The following is a 19,414-nucleotide window of genomic DNA, read 5'->3' on the forward strand; positions in this document are numbered from 1 at the left end:
CTAGTGGAGTGGGCCATGACCGGAGGGACAGGGGTCTTAGCTATGCGGTAGCATTCCCGGATGCAGGTCGCGATCCATGAAGAGATTCACTGAGAGGAGACCGGGAGCCCTTTCATCCTATCCGCCACCGTGATGAAGAGCTGCGTCGAGTGTCTGAACGGCTTGGTACACTCGAAGTAAAAGGCTAAGGCCCTGCGGACATCCAGGGAATGTAACCTCCGCTCCTCACCAGAAGAGTGTGGTTTCAGATAAAACACCGGGAGAAAGATATCTTGTCCAATGTGGAACTGTGAGACGACCTTGGGGAGGAAGGCCGGGTGAGGTCTAAGTTGGACCTTGTCCTTATAAAAGACAGTGTACGGGGGCTCGGATGTTAACGCCCTGAGCTCCGACACCCTCCTGGCTGAGGTGATCGCCACCAGGAAGGCGGTCTTATACGACAAGTACAACAGGGAGCATGAAGCCAGGGGCTCAAATGGAGGTCCCGAGAGGGCGGAGAGGACCAGATTCAGATCCCAGGCAGGAGCTGGCTGACGAACATGCGGAAATAGCCTGTCCATACCCTTGAGGAAACGCCCTACCAGCGGGCTCGCAAACACTGAGGTACCCCCCTCTCCCGGATGGAAAGCCGAGATGGCCACCAAGTGAACGCGAATCGAGGAGAGGGAGAGGCTCAGTTGTCTGAGGGGCCACCGACGCCGAGGAGACTGAGGCCGACCTTGATCGAGGACCAAACGCCTGGCCTACCGACTGGTGGTAGGCCCAGGGGGTCCAAAACGGCCACTGTGAGGGCGGGTGCCATTGCTGCTGCCACTGTGGGTAATGCTGGTGGCTCAACCCAGAAACCGATTTCCTGCTCCACGACCAGCTGGAGTGGTAGGTCTAAAGTCTCTGAGTAAGAGGACCTGGGGGGAGCAGCACCCTGTGCCATTGGAGAGCGATGCTGAGGCAGCGGGGAGCCTCCTATCTGGTCCGGTGCTGCCCTAGTGGCGCGGGGCGGGGAAGGAGGTGACAGCATGGCCGGCTTGACCCTCGATTGTACTGGGGGACTGGTCGTGGTAGGCAACTCCCTACTACGGTGCGGGGAGGCCGGCGCCGGGAGCCCCATCAAGTCTGAGGCCACCTCGAATGCCTCCGGTGTCGAGGGGAGGCGCAAGTCTCCGCTGAGGTCCGGGGATCTAGGCCGGTCCGGACTCGACCGCCCTCTCTGCGGTGCGGGAGTCGACGGAGCAGCCGAGGGCTGTAGCCCAGCCTGTCCGCTTGCACCCGCGGACGGCGTCAGCCTCTGGGGGTCCTGGTGGGGTGACCGTTCCCTCACCGGCTTCCTCTTCTTAGCGGGCACCGGAGACGGTGAGCGGTGCCACACTGAGGCCGACTTCCTATGACCCGACTCCGTTTGGTGCCGGGTTTTAGATGACTTGGGCTGGGCCCTAAGTCCTGATGCTGGTGCCGGGGCGCTCCACACCGAGGAAGACGTGCTGGGCGCCGCCTCGGCCGGTTCCAGGTCCGAGGGTGGCCGCAGGGCAGCCTCCATTAGGAGGACTCTAAGTCTTTGAGCTCTGTCTTTGAGAGTTCTCGGGTGGAAGCCCCTGCAGATAGAGCACCGGTCCTTTTGGTGGCCCTCTCCGAGGCACCTCAAACAAGCAGAGTGCGGGTCACTCTTGGGCATGAATTTCCCCCAGTCCTTGCAGAGTTTAAACCCGGGGGACCCGGGCATGCCCCAACGGGTGACGAAACATGTGTGTGGGGGGCCCAACTACCAAGAACTATATACAAATGATGTAAGTAAACTAACTATATACATGGACTATACATGAGGATAGGACACTGCTAACTTGCTATGCGCAAGAGAAGTTCCAGATAGCCGTCACCGGCAGTAAGAAGGAACTGAGGGGGTGGAGGGTCGGCGGGCCCCTTTATACGGCGCCGTAGTGGCGCCACTCCAGGGGGCTCCAGGGCTGACCCTACAGACGCTGTTAGGGGAAAATCTTTCGGCTGGCGTGCACGCGGCGCGCACACACCTGCTTGGAATGGACATGAACAACCACTCGAAGAAGAACCGAAATGTTTTGTTCAGAGTTATGAACAACCTCCATTCCCAAGGTGTTCGTAACTCTAAGGTTCTCTACTGTACTCATAACCTCTTCTACTTCCTTTTTCCTGTATTTGCACGTCACAAATTAATGCTGCTTGAAGCAGCCGTGTGCTTTTCTGGATATTACTGCTATTTGCGGTGGTGGCATTTGCCGTTTATAGCACTGCATCTATTGATTTATGCCACAGTACACCGTTTGTATTAATGTTATCACAGCATTCCACTGAGCCAGTGTGATTTTTAAATTGTAATGTTTTTAAAAGGAATATCAATATGTGTCAATTTGTATGTGCTATGCAGTAGCTGTGTATTCTTAAGTTTTAGTCATGTTAGCTGTACACACACATTTTTGTAATGTCCAGAGATCATAAAATATGAAGATATTTCAGCCTAAATCCAAAAGGCATTTTGGGTGAACGATTAATAGCAAGGCACTAGATAACTAGATAACTAATTTCTTCCCTAATCAGGGATGATAATGTTTTTTTAACCAGTAAAGCATGTTTTAAGGAATAAAATCAATACTTAGATTGGGGTCTCAAACTCAAATGACCACAAGGGCCACATGAGGACTAGTACATTGGCCCGAGGGCCACATTACTGACACCTCCTCCCGCCGCCCTCAGCCCCACCCCCACTCCACCCCTTCCATGAGGCCCCGCCCCTGCCCTGCCTCTTCCCACCCCATCCCTGCCCCCATTACAATCCCTTCCCCGAAATCCCCACCCCACTCTGCCCCCTCCCTGCCCCCAGGGGGTGCAGGAGGGGTGTGGGATGTGGCGGGGGCTCAGGGCAGGGGGTCGGGGTGCAGGAGAGATTCAGGGGGCGAGCTCTGGCCCGGCGTGCATCAGGGGCAGGGTAGGCTCCCTGCCTGCCTGCGCGCCCACCCTGCCCTGCCCGAGAGCCGCTTCAGGAAGTGAACATGGGGAAGAGAAGGGCGCAGGGTCTGTGTGTTGCTGTTGCTTCAGGCACCGCCCCCAGCAGCTCCCATTGGCCGGGAACAGGGAACCGGGTCAATGGGAGATGCTGGGGGCGGTGCCTGAAGCAACAGCAATACACAAACCCTGTGCCCCTCCCTTCCTCACGTTCCGGCCGGCGCATTGGCAGGCAGGCAGGTAGGCAGGCAGGGAGGAAGCCTGCCCTTTCCCTGGTCCGCGTCAGGCCAGAGCCGCTCTACGTAAACACTGGGGGAGGGCGCGGGCCAATTTCTACATAAAAGTACATTCTTATTGGTTGTTATAACCTTAATACATATTCTTCACAACTCAAAGATAGATGTAGGTTTCATTTTTAGAAGGTACACACTATACATTTTTTAAGTGATTTATTTTGAAAACTAGTTTTACAACTATATCAGAAAATAAATGATTGTTTGGTATTTCATTTACCAAAGGTAATTGAAGCAGATATTTATGAAGTCATTGGGAGGTGAACTATCTCCAATTCAATAGGTTAATCATTAATATTTGGAGGATTTCCTTGCCATGCAGTTTCGGAGGAGAACATCACCAGACAGACATTTACATTGTTTTATTTAACTAAAACAATGACATTATGTATTCCGGATTTTTTTCTTCAACAGCAAATATATAATATTTAACAAAACAAGCATACGATTTTTTTAATTTAGTTAAACAGTCAAGTTTTTTAAAATCAGGTTTGTTGTTATTAAAATTGTTTTAAACAAAATAGTTAAATAGAATATATTTTTTAAAAACCAAAATTAAATCGACTATGTCAGCCAGGTCAACATGAGAAACTTAAAATATTGGTTTCTACAGCTAAATCAGTCGTCTTCACCTTCATTTTCCTGTTTGTTCATAATCTGGAAAAGAAAGACAAGCTTTCCTGCTTTTTCAGGTCTCAAACGATTTCTCAATTTGGAATGAACTAGTCCAAAGAAAGAAAATATTCTTTCTACACCGGCAGAAGAAGCTACTGCTGTTAAAAATGAGATTATCACTTCAACAGTCTTTGAATCAAAGGGTATGTCTAAACTACAAAATTAGGTCGATTTAATAGAAGTCGATTTTTTAGAAATCGATTTGATACAGTCAATTGTGTATGTCCCTACTAAGCGCATTAAGCCGGCAGTGTGCGTCCACAGTACCGAGGCTAGTGTCGACTTTTGGAGCGTTGCATTGCGGTAGCTATCCCACAGTTCCTGCAGTCTCCGCTGCTCGTTGGAATTCTGGATTGAGCTCCCAATGCCTGATGGGGCAAAAACATTGTCGCGGGTGGTTCTGGGTACATGTCGTCAGGCCCCCTCCTCCCTCCCTCCGTGAAAGTACTGGCAAAAAATAGATTCTCACCTTTTTTCCTGGGTTACCCGTGCAGATGACATACCATGGCAAGCATGGAGCCCGCTCAGCTCACTGTCACCATATGTCTCCTTGGTGCTGCTGGCAGACATGGTACTACAGTCCTACACAGCAGCATCCCCTTGCCTTGCCTTGCCTTGCCTTGCCTTGCCTTGCGGATGGCAGACAGTGCAATACGACTGCTAGCTGTCATCATTGGTGCTCCTGGCCGGCCTCAGTGAGGTCGGTCGGGGGTGCCTGGACAAAAATGGGAATGACTCCAGGTCATTCTCTTCTTTAAATTTCATCTAATGGAGATTCAGTCCTTCCTGGAATATCATGCCAGCTGGAGGCTTCTGCCTCAGGCTGCTCTCCCAGTTGGCAGCACCACATGGTTGCACCTACCCCAGCCTAGCCCTTGCTCCCATGGCTCATGAAGCCTGGACAGTAGTAAGGAGCAGTTCAACTATAGGCTGTGCAAGTGCATAACGGTGGTACAATGTGCCTTTGTTTAAAATGTTTAAAAGCTCACTGGCGCAGTTTACTGACTCAGTCAGACCTCAGCAAAACTAATATTCCTATCGTTATTACTGCTTGCTGTGTGCTCCACAACATCTGTGAGAGTAAGGGGGAAACATTTATGGCGGGGTGGGAGGCTGAGGCAAATCGCCTGGCCGCTGATTATGCGCAGCCAGATACCAGGGCAGTTAGAAGAGCACAGAAGGGCGCGCTGTGCATCAGAGAAGCTTTGAAAACCAGTTTCATGACTGGCCAGGCTACGGTGAGAAAGTTCTGTTTGTTTCTCCTTGATGGAAACTCGCCCTCTTGGTTCACTCTACTTCTCTGTAAGCCAACCGCCCTCCCCTCCCCTCTTTGATCTCCGATTCCAGAGGCAATAAAGTCATTGTTGTTTTAAATTCATGCATTCTTTATTAATTTGTCAAATAATTGGGGTGCAACTGCCAAGGTAGACCAGGAGGGGTGGAGGAGGGAAGCACAGGGGTGGGGTAGTTGTAGGGGTACCCCCTAGAATGGCATGCAGCTCATCATAGAAGCGGCATGTCTGGGGCTGTGACCCGGAGTGGCTGTTTGTCTCTCTGGTTCTTTGGTAGGCTTCACGTGGCACTGCTGTGGGTCCCTGTTATAACCTCTGTCCTTCATGCCCTTGGAGATTTTTTCAAATATTCCAGCATTTCATCTTTTGAAACGGAGTTTGGATAGCACGGATTCATCTCCCCATACAGCAATCAGATGCAGTACCTCCCGTTCGATCCATGATGGAGCTCTTTTGCGATTCTGGGACTCCATGGTCACCTGTGCTGATGAGCTCTGCAGGGTCACCTGTGCTGATCAGCTCACTACGCTAGCCAAACAGGAAACAAAATTCAAAAGTTTGCGGGGCTTTTCCTATCTACCTGGCCACTGCATCTGAGTTGATAGTACTGTCCAGAGCAGTCACAATGGAGCACTCTGGGATAGCTCCCAGAGGCCAATGCCGTTGAATTGCGTCCACACTACCCCAAATTCGACCCAGGAGGGTCAATTTCAGCTCTAATCCCCTTGTTGGGGACGAGTACAGAAATCGATTTCAAGAGCCCCTTTAAGTTGACAAAAATGGCTTCGTCGTGTGGACGGGTGCAGGGTTAAATTGATCTAATGCTGCTAAATTTGACCTAATCTCGTAGTGTAGACCAGGGCAAAGTGCTTAAGTGACTTCCACCACTTCACTGGTGTGACTTTCTTTAAAACATCAGCAGCAAACATATATTTCTTGAATGGTTCTTATTCCCAAATTGGGTCTCTTTTACGGCCTGCTGCCATTATAGGTTTTCCCTTCTAGTGAGAGAATGGTATGGTAGATCTCAAATCAATGAAGGCTACTCTCAGAAAGACCTCAAGACTTCTGGAATATGCTGCTCAAACAGTTTCACTTTTGTTTCTACTGCCTGTCCCTCCCTTCTCACATTTATCTCTAGATTTCTCCTCCTTGTCCAAATCTATTCCACCCCCAACAATTTTCTATTCATTTAACTTTTTGAAACTTTGCACTTTTAGAGAGAGGTAAATTTGCAGAGGGACAATAGGGTTGAGGTCTGTTATTTCTCACCTCTATATATTATTTATTTATTTTAAAACAATTTTTGCTGATAACAAGCATGTTATCTCTAGAGACACAAATACACAGTTTGAGAACTGCAAAACTAAGCATCTCTGATGGTATCTTCTAGACTGAGCACTGAGTCCCATTGGGTAGATAGAAAGATTAACCTAAATAATCTATACAGAAGCTCCTGGTCTCCCATTAGATTGGGTCCCTAATCCATGAATACTGGAACTCATTTACAAACTTTTCTTAAACATTACATGAATATATTGTCTTATACTATAGAATTAGAATTTATAATTCCTATTCCATGATGAGATATCTTTGTGCTATAATGTATCTTAATTAAAACTATCTTTAGATAGGTTTTTTCCTCAAAAAGCATTTTATTAAAAAGAAATCCGATTTAAATAAAAAAATCAGATTTTAAATTTAAAAATCCTATTTTTTTAAATCATTGGTTTTTATCCACCCTGGGTGCCTACTTATGGATTCTGCCCTCTCTGCTGATTGAAAGAAGCAGCTAGCACTTTCCATTTGGATAGCTCCAATTCCTCCCAGAATCAGCAATATTTGGACTCAATCTTGCTCATAAGAAATCATGAGACATTATTGATACAAACTGTGTTTTAGAAAAACTCACCAGCCCACTGGCATAGACAGAGAAAACTGGTGATTAGCAAACCAAAGTGAAACAAGTTACTCACTTTCTTAACTTCCTACATATATGTTTTCAGTTGCATCTCTTGTTTACAACAAAAACTACCTGACTTCAACATCAACTAAATACCCCACTCCAGGTACAGAAAAACTGGGCTAAAATACAGCAGACTAAAGCCACATTTGTCCATGCAAAAAGTTCAACAGGAGCATTAATTCTTCCTGCATTAATTTTAGACATGGTGGTGTATAATTTGAAAAAAAAGCATTGGCTCTGGTGCCTTTGAATTCTTTTTTACAAGGAATCAAAAATATTTTGAATGATCATTAATCCAACACTGGTGCTTAAAAAAAGCTTACTAGTCCTGAAAGCATTTGTACTCACTCAAGTTTCTCTAGCCTTGGCAAATGTTACCAAATATAATAATTCCTTTACCAAAGTTTCTATCAGGTTGCTGAATATCAACTACATGAAACTTAATCAGTTTCACAAAACTTAAAAGTTAGTGGGCAGTTTCACCAAAGCCTTATGTCAGCATAAATATGATAGAGGTCCCTGTGGACCAGGGGGTGCTAATGAAAAGCCATGCCACCAGCAGGTAGAACTCAAAGGCATCCATGCAGTGGCAAAGGTAGGTCAAGATAGTCGGGGTAAAATATAATGGTCAAGATCACAGCAATCAGAATGTGTACTATTCCAGTGGCTTCTTGAGGAAGCTCACACTACTGCACTTACACTGATAGGATTAATCCAGGGTAATTCAAAATACAAATATCGGATCTGAATGTTTTACCTTAAAAAAAATATCAAAAGCCCAAGTCAGAACAGAGCCATACAAGCACCTATCCTTCTCTCAGGCTGTGTACTCAAGCTCACAATTTTGGATGACTATATTGGGTTCCAGCCTGTATCCACGCTGACAGTGAGTATTCTGTACACCTTTTATTTATAGTCCATGCTGAGACTTGGTCAGGAATGTTTGGTTTCTTGAGCAGGGAACGTGTTATGTTTTTCTGTCTGGTGCGTATTAAAAGTTACACTACAGAGAGTCTATAAATATTAATAAAAAGGTATTTATCTACATCTGAGTTGTGGGGACGTAGCATGGTTTGATCCTGTTAGTAATGCTGTACCTCAAAAGGAAGGGATAAGTCATCAGCAAAAAAATTTGGACAATTGTAAACAGAAAAATAAACCATTAAGGAGCATGCTATTTTCTGAAAAACAAAAGAAAAAAATCTATTTTATGCAATAATTTTCTAGTCCATTCAATTAATGAAATCTTCATGATTACAGTAACTTACATGCTATTGCCTTTTTAAGCCAGCATTGCTAGCCAAATTAAGTGTAAGAACTCTAGACTCATCACTAACATTTACCTCAAAAAGCTCTCCATCTCCAATTCTAGTCCCGACCATTTACTGTAAATATTAATATCATTAAGTACAGCAATCTAAGATGCAAACACTCAAGTGAAAAGTACTTAATGTTATTAATGCATGTTTATGAACACTTCACTCCAATAATCAATAGGCTTTTTGCCCTACTGTTTTCCAAAATACAGTAAAACAAGTAAAGAGAGTCGGAATTTCTCTGCTTTTTCATTCTTGATCATTTTCTCCTTCTACCTGGAATCTCTAGACTCCTCTGTGGTGCAGTGATAATGGGGTGAGTTACATTTATTTCCCCCAGATTGGAGGCGAGTCTACTGTCACATACACACAGCCCAGGCAGAGCTCCCCCTGGCTTAGCACTCACCAGGCTGTTGCACTTGGAGCGTACCTCGCTGGGTCATGTTTGCTTTTTAAGCTTTCTTACTCTGAACAGAGTCACAGCACTAGCCCCTAGGGCACTCTCGGAGTTCAGATCCTCTATCTACCAGCCTCCCCCTACCTCCCTCCTGAGAGAAGAGACCCTGTGGTCTCACTACCTAGGCCCTGTGACTTGTGCGGGCTTCCTCAGATTCTGCAGTAGCTTATGCACAACTTTTCCCAGTGTTCCACCTTGTGGGTACTTTGGGTTCACTCTTCAGACACAAGTTTAACTCTTCAGACATAAGATAGCAAAAGCAAACACAGCAATAGACTACACAGGATTATAAAGCAAGTGACTCTTTACTTTGCAGCACATGAAACACACAGGTATAGACAAAATAATAAACACCTATATGCAAGTCCCTGCCTCAGTTTTCTCACTACTATAGATCATTCTTTGAGCTTAGGGAAGAGTCCTCTGAAAAGTCCAGGTTTCCCTTCCTGTAAATGACTTCTCCTCAGAATCATGCCATCTCTCTCTCCCTCTGCTCCAGCTTAGCTTGCTTCCCTTTCACCTTGGCCAGTCCTGCAGTTAAACAGGGCCCCCCTGCTATGAAAGCATGCCCCTTTCTTATGCCCAAAGCAATCTCTCTCTTGCTCTGAGAGTCCATCAAGTTTGCATGTTCCACTTCCAACAGAGGGTTTCTTTGTTCTGCTGCTAGGAAGTTTTTATCTCCACTCCCCATAGAAAAGTTGAAGGGACTAGCTTCTCCCAGTTTAAGCCAACCCACTATCCCAAAATGTTTCCACCTGAACAGGTAACCACTTGAGGTCTAAAGGCCAACCACTGTACCTGGTTTGATACATAATATAGCCCCTGACAGCAAATGGTGGATTCCCACATACTCTGCTGTTGAAAAAATACAGCAATGTCATGACATCAACCAGAATTCATAAGTTGTACATAGACAGATTCCCAAAATCATCATGGCTGCTGTACAATTCACTTTGCAGAAGGTGTTATGCAGTGAGCCCTGTATTTTATCCCTGCAGACTCCAGACATCTTTGTAATTTCAGTCTACATCCTATTTCATCATAGATTTCATGCTTTCCTGCACAATGTAGCATCATTTTAATTATTGAACGAATAGATGTTTTGGATGCCTGACTAATGAGACATTATTGATGGAGCCACAGAGCAATACAATGCTGTTACAATACAGTGCTCATCTGGGATCGTGGGGAAATGAGAAGCAGCATAGACACAAGCCCCTATCTGGGTTAATACGTATGTGCAGTACAGCTGTATGCTTTTAGGCTCACTACTTGCAGCAGTGCCTAAAATCTCAGGCTTCACAAGGATTTGACTGTGTGCAGGGAGCTGGCTTAAGGAGGATGCTCACTGAGAGGCTTCATAGAGTAGAGCGTGGCAGTGTTTTTATATGCCAGACCTGAGGTTTGCCTCTGAGGCTGAGCACTGCTGGCTGACAGCTTCTTCAGTCTATTGGGGTTTACAAAAACTAGGACAACACACTGCTTTCTGCAAAAACAACATGGACAGGTCCTGAAAACAGGGACTTGCCTAGTTTTCAAGGACAAATTGTTATCCTGTTTAGTTATAAAAACTGATACTGTGTTGTTCATTCATATAAATGCACAGTGGAGTGTAAACACAGGAACCAGCGAGTGCAGAATTTCTTTAGAAGGGTGGTACAAGAGCCAGTAATTAAATAAAAAGACTTGCTAAAACTTTCCTAACAAAGAAATATATTTTCTCTGTAATATATTTGGTATGTACTAGATACTTAGTGGTGTGGTGTAACATAAATGTAAATACTGGCACTCATTTGTTCATTGCCACGCATGAATAGCGCAGTCATCCCATGCTTATGCCACCAATATCTACTACATTACCATGTATTCCATAAGTGTAAGTATATACATACACACACATATATATACACATAGGCACACAAACACACATATATATACACACAGCAGATGGCCCTGATAGCACTGCCTATTAGTGAGGCTACCTGACACTTCCCATTGTAAGACCCTGTTTTCAGCTACTTATAACTTTGCTAACCTTCAACCTTTGGGGCTAAAATTTTCCATGCTAAGTATCTGCCTCAGGCTGAATTTCTTCTAGAAAATTTCAGCCAAGACAATTCATTTTTTCCTAAGGAATAATATGTTTTGACCATGTTAAAAAAAAAGCTCCACCACCCTCATGCTTTGCCACAGGGACTTGAAATTTGGCAAGGTGGTAGCCATTGTGTCTGGGGTGTGCCTTTTGCTATCCCTGTGAAAATCTACCCAAATTTGACCAAGTTACAAACCTTTGGGGAGAGAGGGAATCACAATTCACATCTGCTCAGAGACTTGCTAGAGATTCAGAGTTTAATTCCCCAAAGATTCCGCCAATGTTGAGCATGATCCAGCCTAGGAATGAGCAGGATGTCCTGTGCAATTGCAGTTCCCAGTTGCTCCAAGCCATGGCATGTCCAGGCACCAGAATTGAGAGTAGGGTTCTTTTCTTTCCTGTTCTCTCAGTATCTCCCAGGTCCATTGACACCAACTCCATGGGTGCTTGGGGGCTCAAGCACTCATGGAAAAAAAATAGGGGGTACTCAGCACCCACCAGCCAAAGCTGTTTGGCAGGGCCACCGATCAGCTGTTCATAGACTGGCAGGAGGCACTCAGGGGAGGGTGGAGAGCAGCGGGGGGCAGGCGGACAAGGGCCTCGGGGGAGGAGGCGGAGCGGGGGTGGGAAGAGACAGAGCAATGGCGGAGCCTCGGAAGATGGGCCAGAGTGGGGGTGGGAAGTGGCTGAGCAACAGCGGAGCCTCGGGGGAAGGGGCGGAGTGGGGGCACGGCCGCAGGGTGGAGCAGGAGTTGAGCACCGACCTGGAAAAATAAAAGTCAGCACCTGTGCCCATGACAACATCCAGCCAGGTGCCTTAAGGTTTGTACAGGCAGAGCTTAGCCCAGTGGAGTCCTACCCTGGCCTGAATGGAGCATGTAGATATTACTTCATTATTTAAGTTAAAAATATAAGTTTACACCAGTATTCTGTAACTACTTTGGGAACTGAAACTGTTTATTTAAAAATAATCCATTTCAACATACTAGGTGGCTCAGTAAATTGGTAATAGGCTACTGAGCTTTTCACCTCTAGGTCACCAGTTCAAATTTAGTTCATTGACAATGACTGAAAGACATTACTTTCTGAAGTTTGTTCAATGGCCTTCAGGAAATGAGCTTTAACAAGCACTAAATTCAATTAAACTATATACAGAAAAACATATTTCACCATTTGTATGTATTAGCATTTTCCTAGATTTACGGTTTACTCTAAAAAATTCAGAAATCTTTCTACATGGCCCTCAATTTGATAATTAAATATCATTATGATTATCTATATAAAGACTGTAGTTTTGTTTACACTACCCACTTGATTATACTGACTCATGCCTACTAATGTAACAACTAGGTTATATCTGCATAGCAGACCTGAAGTAATTTTTGCAACCAAACTGCTCTGTTTTGAAGTTTTAATAAACATGAAAATACCTCCTTAACCATTTATAGAAGCTAAACAAAAAGGTGACATAATTAAGTGCGTTATGATGTCAGTTTTACAAACAGTAATATCGTGAGGAAACAAAATATCACATTTAATTTTCAGGCATCCCATTTTCAAAACTGACCTGAAAACCAATAAAATGCATTTATTATTATAGTTCTCAGACTTTTCATGTGTGTAAATGTTCAGAAATAGTCAAAAGAGAAAACCTGAAACAGATTTTAATTTTACTGATTTAGAACTAGTTTATCACACTGTGTCATACAAGATGACTTGGCAATATTAATATATCTGGACATGTTCAAGATTTATACCAAGTTCTGTCTGAAACTCAGAATTCCACAGATAAAACAGTGCTATAGCATCTCTATGAACACAATGCATTTTTAAAAAGAATTTAGAATGGATAAAGTGACCAGAACAGAAAGGAGTGTCATTCATATGAAGTTGTAAGATACGGTAGAAATGTTTAACTTACAGTGTTTTATTTTGTTATTGTGCGGATGTAGAGGGTGGACATAGCTAAAACATAAATGTATTTTATAGTTCACATTTTCAGGAACAGTATTCATAGCAACATATGCAAATAAGAAATATGCAGATGCAAAGTCAGCCTTGAAAGAAAAATATCCAAACCGAAGCATTTTTCCTGTTAAAATACCTCAGTAAATATCCCAAAGGGCTACATAATATTGAGTGGTATATATATAACTCATGTCAATTGTGTTACTAAGAAAGCAACAACAGTGGCTCTAGAAATATCTGTAGAAAATCACATTAAGGTTGGGTTGAATATGAACTTTCGCTATAGCTGTAAGTAAATATTTAACAACAGCTGCTATAAATGATGCAACTCATTTTCCACCAAAATAAGGTTTATAATAGCATTGGCACTTCAGAACAATTTAAAGAAAATAAAAATGGTAACAATTTGTAAAAGCCAACAACATTTACTGAAGAATTTTAACTTTTCAACAGGCACATCATAACACATGATTTACCGGTACTATGAATTTCAGTCTCTAAATAATCTGGGCAACATATTAAAATAAAGGCTCAATTCTCCCTTAAATATGGACATAATTCTTTCTAATGTTACTGGGACTTACTCATATGCATTGATGGGAATTATATTTATATAGATATTTACTATAAAATCTAAAAATAATTTGCATAGCAGCCAGTGTGCTTAGCAAGCAATTCTTCACGTATACTAACGTTACGAGAATGCAGTTTAATGTTTTTATTATTTATTTTTTAAAGAAATCACATATACCTCAGATATCCATTCAAAATAAAGGTACCTATGGCACAAGCTGATCCACAGCTTGCAAGGTAAGGACCTTAAATTTCATTTAATTTCGGTAACTAAGAAGGCTGATCTAATGTACAGGGTAATCGACTTGGACTCAGGAAACCTGGATTCAGTTCCTGGATCAGCCAGAGACTTGTGTCTGACAGTGGGAAAATCTATCCTATTGCTCAGTTCACCATTTATAACAAGAGACAGTGCTTTCCAACCTCACAAGAGGTGCTGACAGGGAAAAATTAATTGACTGTGAGGTGTTCAAATACTACAGTGAATGAGAGTCACATAAGTATCTAGATAGAAACATTTATTCAAAACAAGAATTGGGGGACAATGGCAATTACGTGTTCTCAACAATGAAACAATGTTCAGTTTGAATTCCCAAATGAAAAAAGGAAACATTGTCAACTTAACATTTACTTGATTTTTTTTTAAAAGCAGAACTTTCAGGTGTTACACCTACTCTTGAGTCCCCTGCAATTTTTGTCATTTTGCGATCAAATGTTCTCAGTTGATTAAATATGTTTCTTCCCTCCTTCCTGTATAAAAGCCCCACACAAATAGGGGAAACAAACTAACTATACAAATAGTGATGCAAAAGGCAAAGGAAACAAACTGAAACAACATTTCCTAATCATTTCCAGTGTTAATAATCAAAGGTGCTACTTACAGAAGAGTAAAGTATTCAAAAATAATTGATTTTAAGTTTATGTTTAAGACCATAAAACAGTTATTAAACTACAAATCCCTCTATCCAGTTATCAATATGAGAATGTGTAGATACATGTGTGCTATTTTGAAGGTACAGACATCTATGCTAAAAGTAAAATTTTTACAAAAAAAGTTACATATAACCAGCCACTAACCATTTATTAGAACTGATTCATTAATCCCTGCCTAGTGGTTCCCAAAATATTTACATCCTGTGATCCTGAACCATTCATTGCTCCAGGCTTGGAATTCTGATACAGATTATAAACCTTAGTACAAAGCATGCTTTAAAAAGACTCCAAAATATCATATACGCTTTGTTTTACAAAATTATTTTTACACATAATTAGTTAGTTAAATAATTCCTGGTTAGTCTCTTTTTTAAGCAAAACTATTTACAATTACATTCTTCCCCTAAGACCACAAAACATTGAACATAAATAAAATGTTTTTATTGTTGATTATGGATATTCACTACAATTCTTAGAAAGCTTCTTAAAATATCCTACAAACATTTACATGTGTAACACATAATAAATTCAAGCGACAATGCTGTATTTATACCATAAATATAACATACAAGCAGCCCACTTACCATGGATTAAATTCACAGACTTTTTAACATAGTAAGAGCCAGGTTTGACAGTCATGTTCAATATGAAGAAATGAAGATATTTTAATTTTTCCCCATTATCATTCTGTCTCAGCTTGCAGATACACTAACGGTTTTAGGATTTTTGCTCACCTCATAGATGATGTAATGGTTTCAGCAGAGTTCAAAACTATTACATAAATCTACAGTACCCAATTAATCGCTACAAATTCTTATAAATTACAAACCCTATTTATGTTGGGGCAAAGATTACAAGGATGTTGAATATCTTAATGTGCAGCATAACTTTCCAATTTAGATGTAAATATTATTTAAGCTAATTTATTTCCCCCCCTCCTTAAATAGCTAATTTATTTTTTCCACCTTCTTAAATATCTGACTTTCAATGATAAAATGCATATAAAAACATTTCATTTATTTACAAAGCTAGCACAGCTCAGCTGGCAAACAGCAAGCTTTTGGATACGGTTATGCAAATACGCCTTGAACTTGACCTGGAAGAACCAATATTTCAATGAGCTAATGAGGTTCTTCATTTTCAAACTGTTCTCATAAAACTGTCAATGATATCAAAGACATGTTTATGTTGTTTCCCTGTCCCCCCTCCCCTCCTCAAATCACCACTACCAATCTACCCTTTAGTTAGCTAGTTCATAGTATGTAGTCTGAATGCTCTGCACCTTTTCAGGGACAGCTGCAGTTTGTGCCCTTGATAGATGCTTTGTCTCCTAATAAACCCTGTCAGCTACACAAAGAGAATTTTTAACTGTGGGCAGATAGGAATTAGCCTGTAGTGAAATGAAGTACTGCAACCATTCTTTGCTGTCCTCTCAGCTATGCTTACACCTTGGGCCTTCCTACTGTGCAGGTAGTTTGAACATAACTATTAAAAGGAAATAAAAATTTTAACCTCTGGTTGTCTACCTTATGGAACACCCAGGAGCACATCTAAGTAAAATGCTTAATTAACTTAAGTGCATTTGTACAGCAACATGTCCTTGAGCATTAAAGCACAGAAAGCACCAAAAGACTGACTTTCTATTCTATGATTCTATATCTTGCTGCCTATTCATAAAACAGAAATAGCAATATACTATTTGATTAACAATAAATTATAGATTTTGCCTTCCAATATCCCTACTACAAAAAAAGAGATCATTAGTCCCTCTTTAAATTACATGTCATCTCTTAGGCATAATGCAGGCCTATACACAATAAACAACATAAATATAAAATCTGGTGCAGTGCTACACTTACATACACCATGCAGCATATCTGGTGGCTGGGAGACACCCATGTTATTAAAGTTCAGTTTGACAAACAGAACGGAAGCTAACCTTCAGTTGTCTGTCATTTTGTTTAAATACAGAAGGGGTGGAACTTGCCAATAGCAGTAACTTGACAGGATGCTTCTTCCCATTCATTCTCCATCCTTCTGGCCAGCATACTCCCTACAACTTGCTTGCCCCGTTTCCTTTTTGAGCCAATCTTTTAAGAAAATGGATTTTTTTTCAGTCTTTAACATGGTACTACTCAACAGCAATAAATAATACAATTGTGACCATGTTCAGTATTTGCAGACCCAGAAAGTGCCAGAGATACATCGAGCCTGAAGCGGGAAGGGACAGATAGGGCATCTGCCACAACAACTTTATGTGCTTTGACAAAGAAAAGAAAAAACGTATCATGTCACGGTTCGTAAACTATGATTTCAAATGCAGTCCTGCTGCACCAGAGAGCTGGGATTCACTCACTGCACCTTCTCGCTCTCTCTCCACTCGCACATCATTACCCGTAGCACACAAGGCTGAAAGCACAGTAACAGTTGTGTCCTGAGCCCTTCCCCTTGCTCTGCCCATCACTCATCCTCACAGCAAGAAAGGGAGAAGCGCGCAAGGATGCTGGGCTTCATCCAGCCCTTTCAGGAGAAGGGGACCTGAATCTAGAAGTCACGGAGGCGAAGCAATACACAGTCCTGTGAAGCCAGAACTACTGGCACCCCCAGGCCGGGCAGTGGGGGCGTGCGGGGTCTCCCGGTCACTCCTCAAACACTACCGCCGCCAGCTGCCTTTCCCCGTGCAGCCCTTCCCTCCTCCCCGGGGTATCGAGAGGACTGAGCCCTTCCCCGTCTCACCTAGTCTCGGGGGGGCGCCCGGCCCTCCCCCGACCGCCGAGCTCCCAGGGACCCCGCCCTTACCGGCGAATTCCTCCTCCTCGTCCCCGCTCTCCGAGTCGGTCTGCATGGGCTCCTCGGCGAAGCTGACCCCCCGGGTGGGGGCCCTGCGGGGCGCCAGGCTGCCCCTCTCATGGCCCGGCGCGGGGGAGCCCCCCCCGGCGCCGCTCTCCGCCGCCTCCGCCTTGAGGCGCCCGAAGTACTGGAGGGCGAACTCCAGCAGGTCCCCGGGCTGGCTCCGCAGCACCTCCACGGTGAAGCCCTGCAGCAGCTCCGTCAGCCCCGCCGGGATGGAGATGCTCATGCCGGGGCCGGCCGGGGCGAGGCGGCGGGAACCGGGGCCGCAGCGCGCGGGGAACCGCAGCGGGTGCAGCGGGGAGCCGCAGGGGTCCGAGCCCGCCCTGGCCGCTGGGGGTGCCGGGAGCGGCTCTCTGGGCGCCCGGGAGGCGGCGGCTGCTCTCGGTTCCCCGCTCGGCTCGGCGGCGGCGGCAGCCCCGGCGGTGACTGTAGCATCCCCGCCCCCGCCTCCTCCCCCAGCGCCGGGGGGGCCTCGCACGCATGTGACCCGGGAAACCATGACAACCTCCCGCCAGGGACTGCGGGGCGCTGCGCCGGGCGGGGCGCGGGCTTCCCCCGGGCGCGGCGGCCAAGAGAGGGGAAGCGATCGGGCTGCGGGGACAGTGCGGCTCGGGGGTCTGCCTCGCCGCTGGCAGGGCAGGGGGCTCAGCCGGGGATGGTCGGAGGCGGGAGGTCAGGGTTTGCCCAGGCTGGGGAGGTACCTAATCCCCGAGGAGATTGGGACACAGGCCCTCAGCCTTCGCTCTCCCCCGGAGCTGGGCATGGCACACAATGATGCAGGGGTCTTACAGCCAGGGGGGAGCCCTCTTCTTTGGGGCTTCAGGGGGTAGGTCTGACCTTCCACTCAAAGCACCAAGGAAAGGGAGGGGTTGTGCAGCTGTACGTGGGGGAATAGTCCTGCTATTGTGGAGAACTTTCCTGGCTTCTGCACTACCCCGGTGAAGTGGGCTAGCGAAAGGATCTGAGTCCTCGCTCCCACTTCCTTTACCCAGAGGCCTCCCTGCCCTTAAGGACTCCCCTTCCACTCTCCTGTCTGGCAGAGTCCTCGTAACCCCAACAAGGCTGGGCCCAGGATTCCTGGGGGGCTCAACCCCCAACCCTGCTGTGGTCACCTAGGACAGGGGCTAGGGTGTCCCCACTCCGGGGTGCTCTCTCTGCACTGCGCACATCCCTGACCCACTGATCACATCATACAATTTAAAGCAAATACAAGTTATTTAATTAACACTTAATTTAAAAAAAGAATAAGGAAAAATGGGAAAGGTTACAGGAAAACACATCACCCTGCTCTGTGGCAGGGAACATCACAAACAGTGTCTCTGAAAGGTCAGGGCAGTTCACAGTCTGTTCCTTGTAGGTCCCAGGCCTCCTTCTCAGGTCCTGGCTGTACTGCAGGGACGCTGCGGGTTGGACACTTGCTCTGGCGGTGGCCACACACTCTCAGGCTCTGGGTGGCAGGACCCTTCTCTCCAGCATCAACCCCGCCCTGTCAGGGTTACAATCCCCCTCCCAGTCTGGCCTGCAGGGCCTCTTGGCTGAGGTATCTCCCTGCGCTGGGCCCACTGCCCGGGGTCCCCCTCACTCTCCCCAGCTGCTCACCGCACCCGGCTCCGGACTGCTCCAGCTCCAGCTCCACTCTGCCTCAGCACGGCTGCTGCTGCTGCTCTGACTTCAGCTCCCTGGACTGCTTCTCTGGCCTCTCTGGCTCCAGTTGCTACAGCTCTGCTCCCAGGGCAGGGCTGCTCTGCAGGCTGCTTCTGTGACTCTGCTCTGAGCTCTCATCTGCTTCCTGGGCTGCTTGTCTGGCCCCTCTGGCTCTGGTTGCTGCAGCTCTCCTCCCAGGGCACGGCTGCTCTCTCTGGGCTGTGCTCTGGCTTTTTGGGCTGCAGCTCCGCTCCCATCAGCTTAGCTTGGGGCCCTGCTCTCTCCTTAGCTCGGCCCCACTCCATCTGACTCAGACAATTCCAGCTCACACGGAGGACGGGACCCCCCTGGCCTCCTGACTCCTTGATTAGCCTGCCCGCCC

General features: G+C 45.4%; 1 protein-coding gene across 3 annotated transcripts in view; it reads right to left on the reverse strand.

The window, feature by feature from the left end:
* The window catches only part of PRKAR2B (protein kinase cAMP-dependent type II regulatory subunit beta), a 173,677-nt gene extending 155,869 nt beyond the window's left edge, over positions 1-17,808 (reverse strand). For 2 of the 3 annotated variants that reach the window (XM_039516878.1, XM_039516869.1), the window contains exon 1: positions 17,272-17,808. In XM_039516878.1, the coding sequence (XP_039372812.1) occupies positions 17,272-17,614 (343 nt within the window). In that variant the 5' untranslated portion in view covers positions 17,615-17,808. The remainder of the gene's footprint in view (positions 1-17,271) is intronic. The other variant, XM_039516887.1, reaches the window with a different exon arrangement.
* Positions 17,809-19,414: the final 1,606 nt, after the last annotated feature.

Source organism: Mauremys reevesii, linkage group 1 (genome assembly GCF_016161935.1).
Source record: "Mauremys reevesii isolate NIE-2019 linkage group 1, ASM1616193v1, whole genome shotgun sequence".
In the NCBI taxonomy this organism is placed as follows: domain Eukaryota; kingdom Metazoa; phylum Chordata; order Testudines; family Geoemydidae; genus Mauremys; species Mauremys reevesii.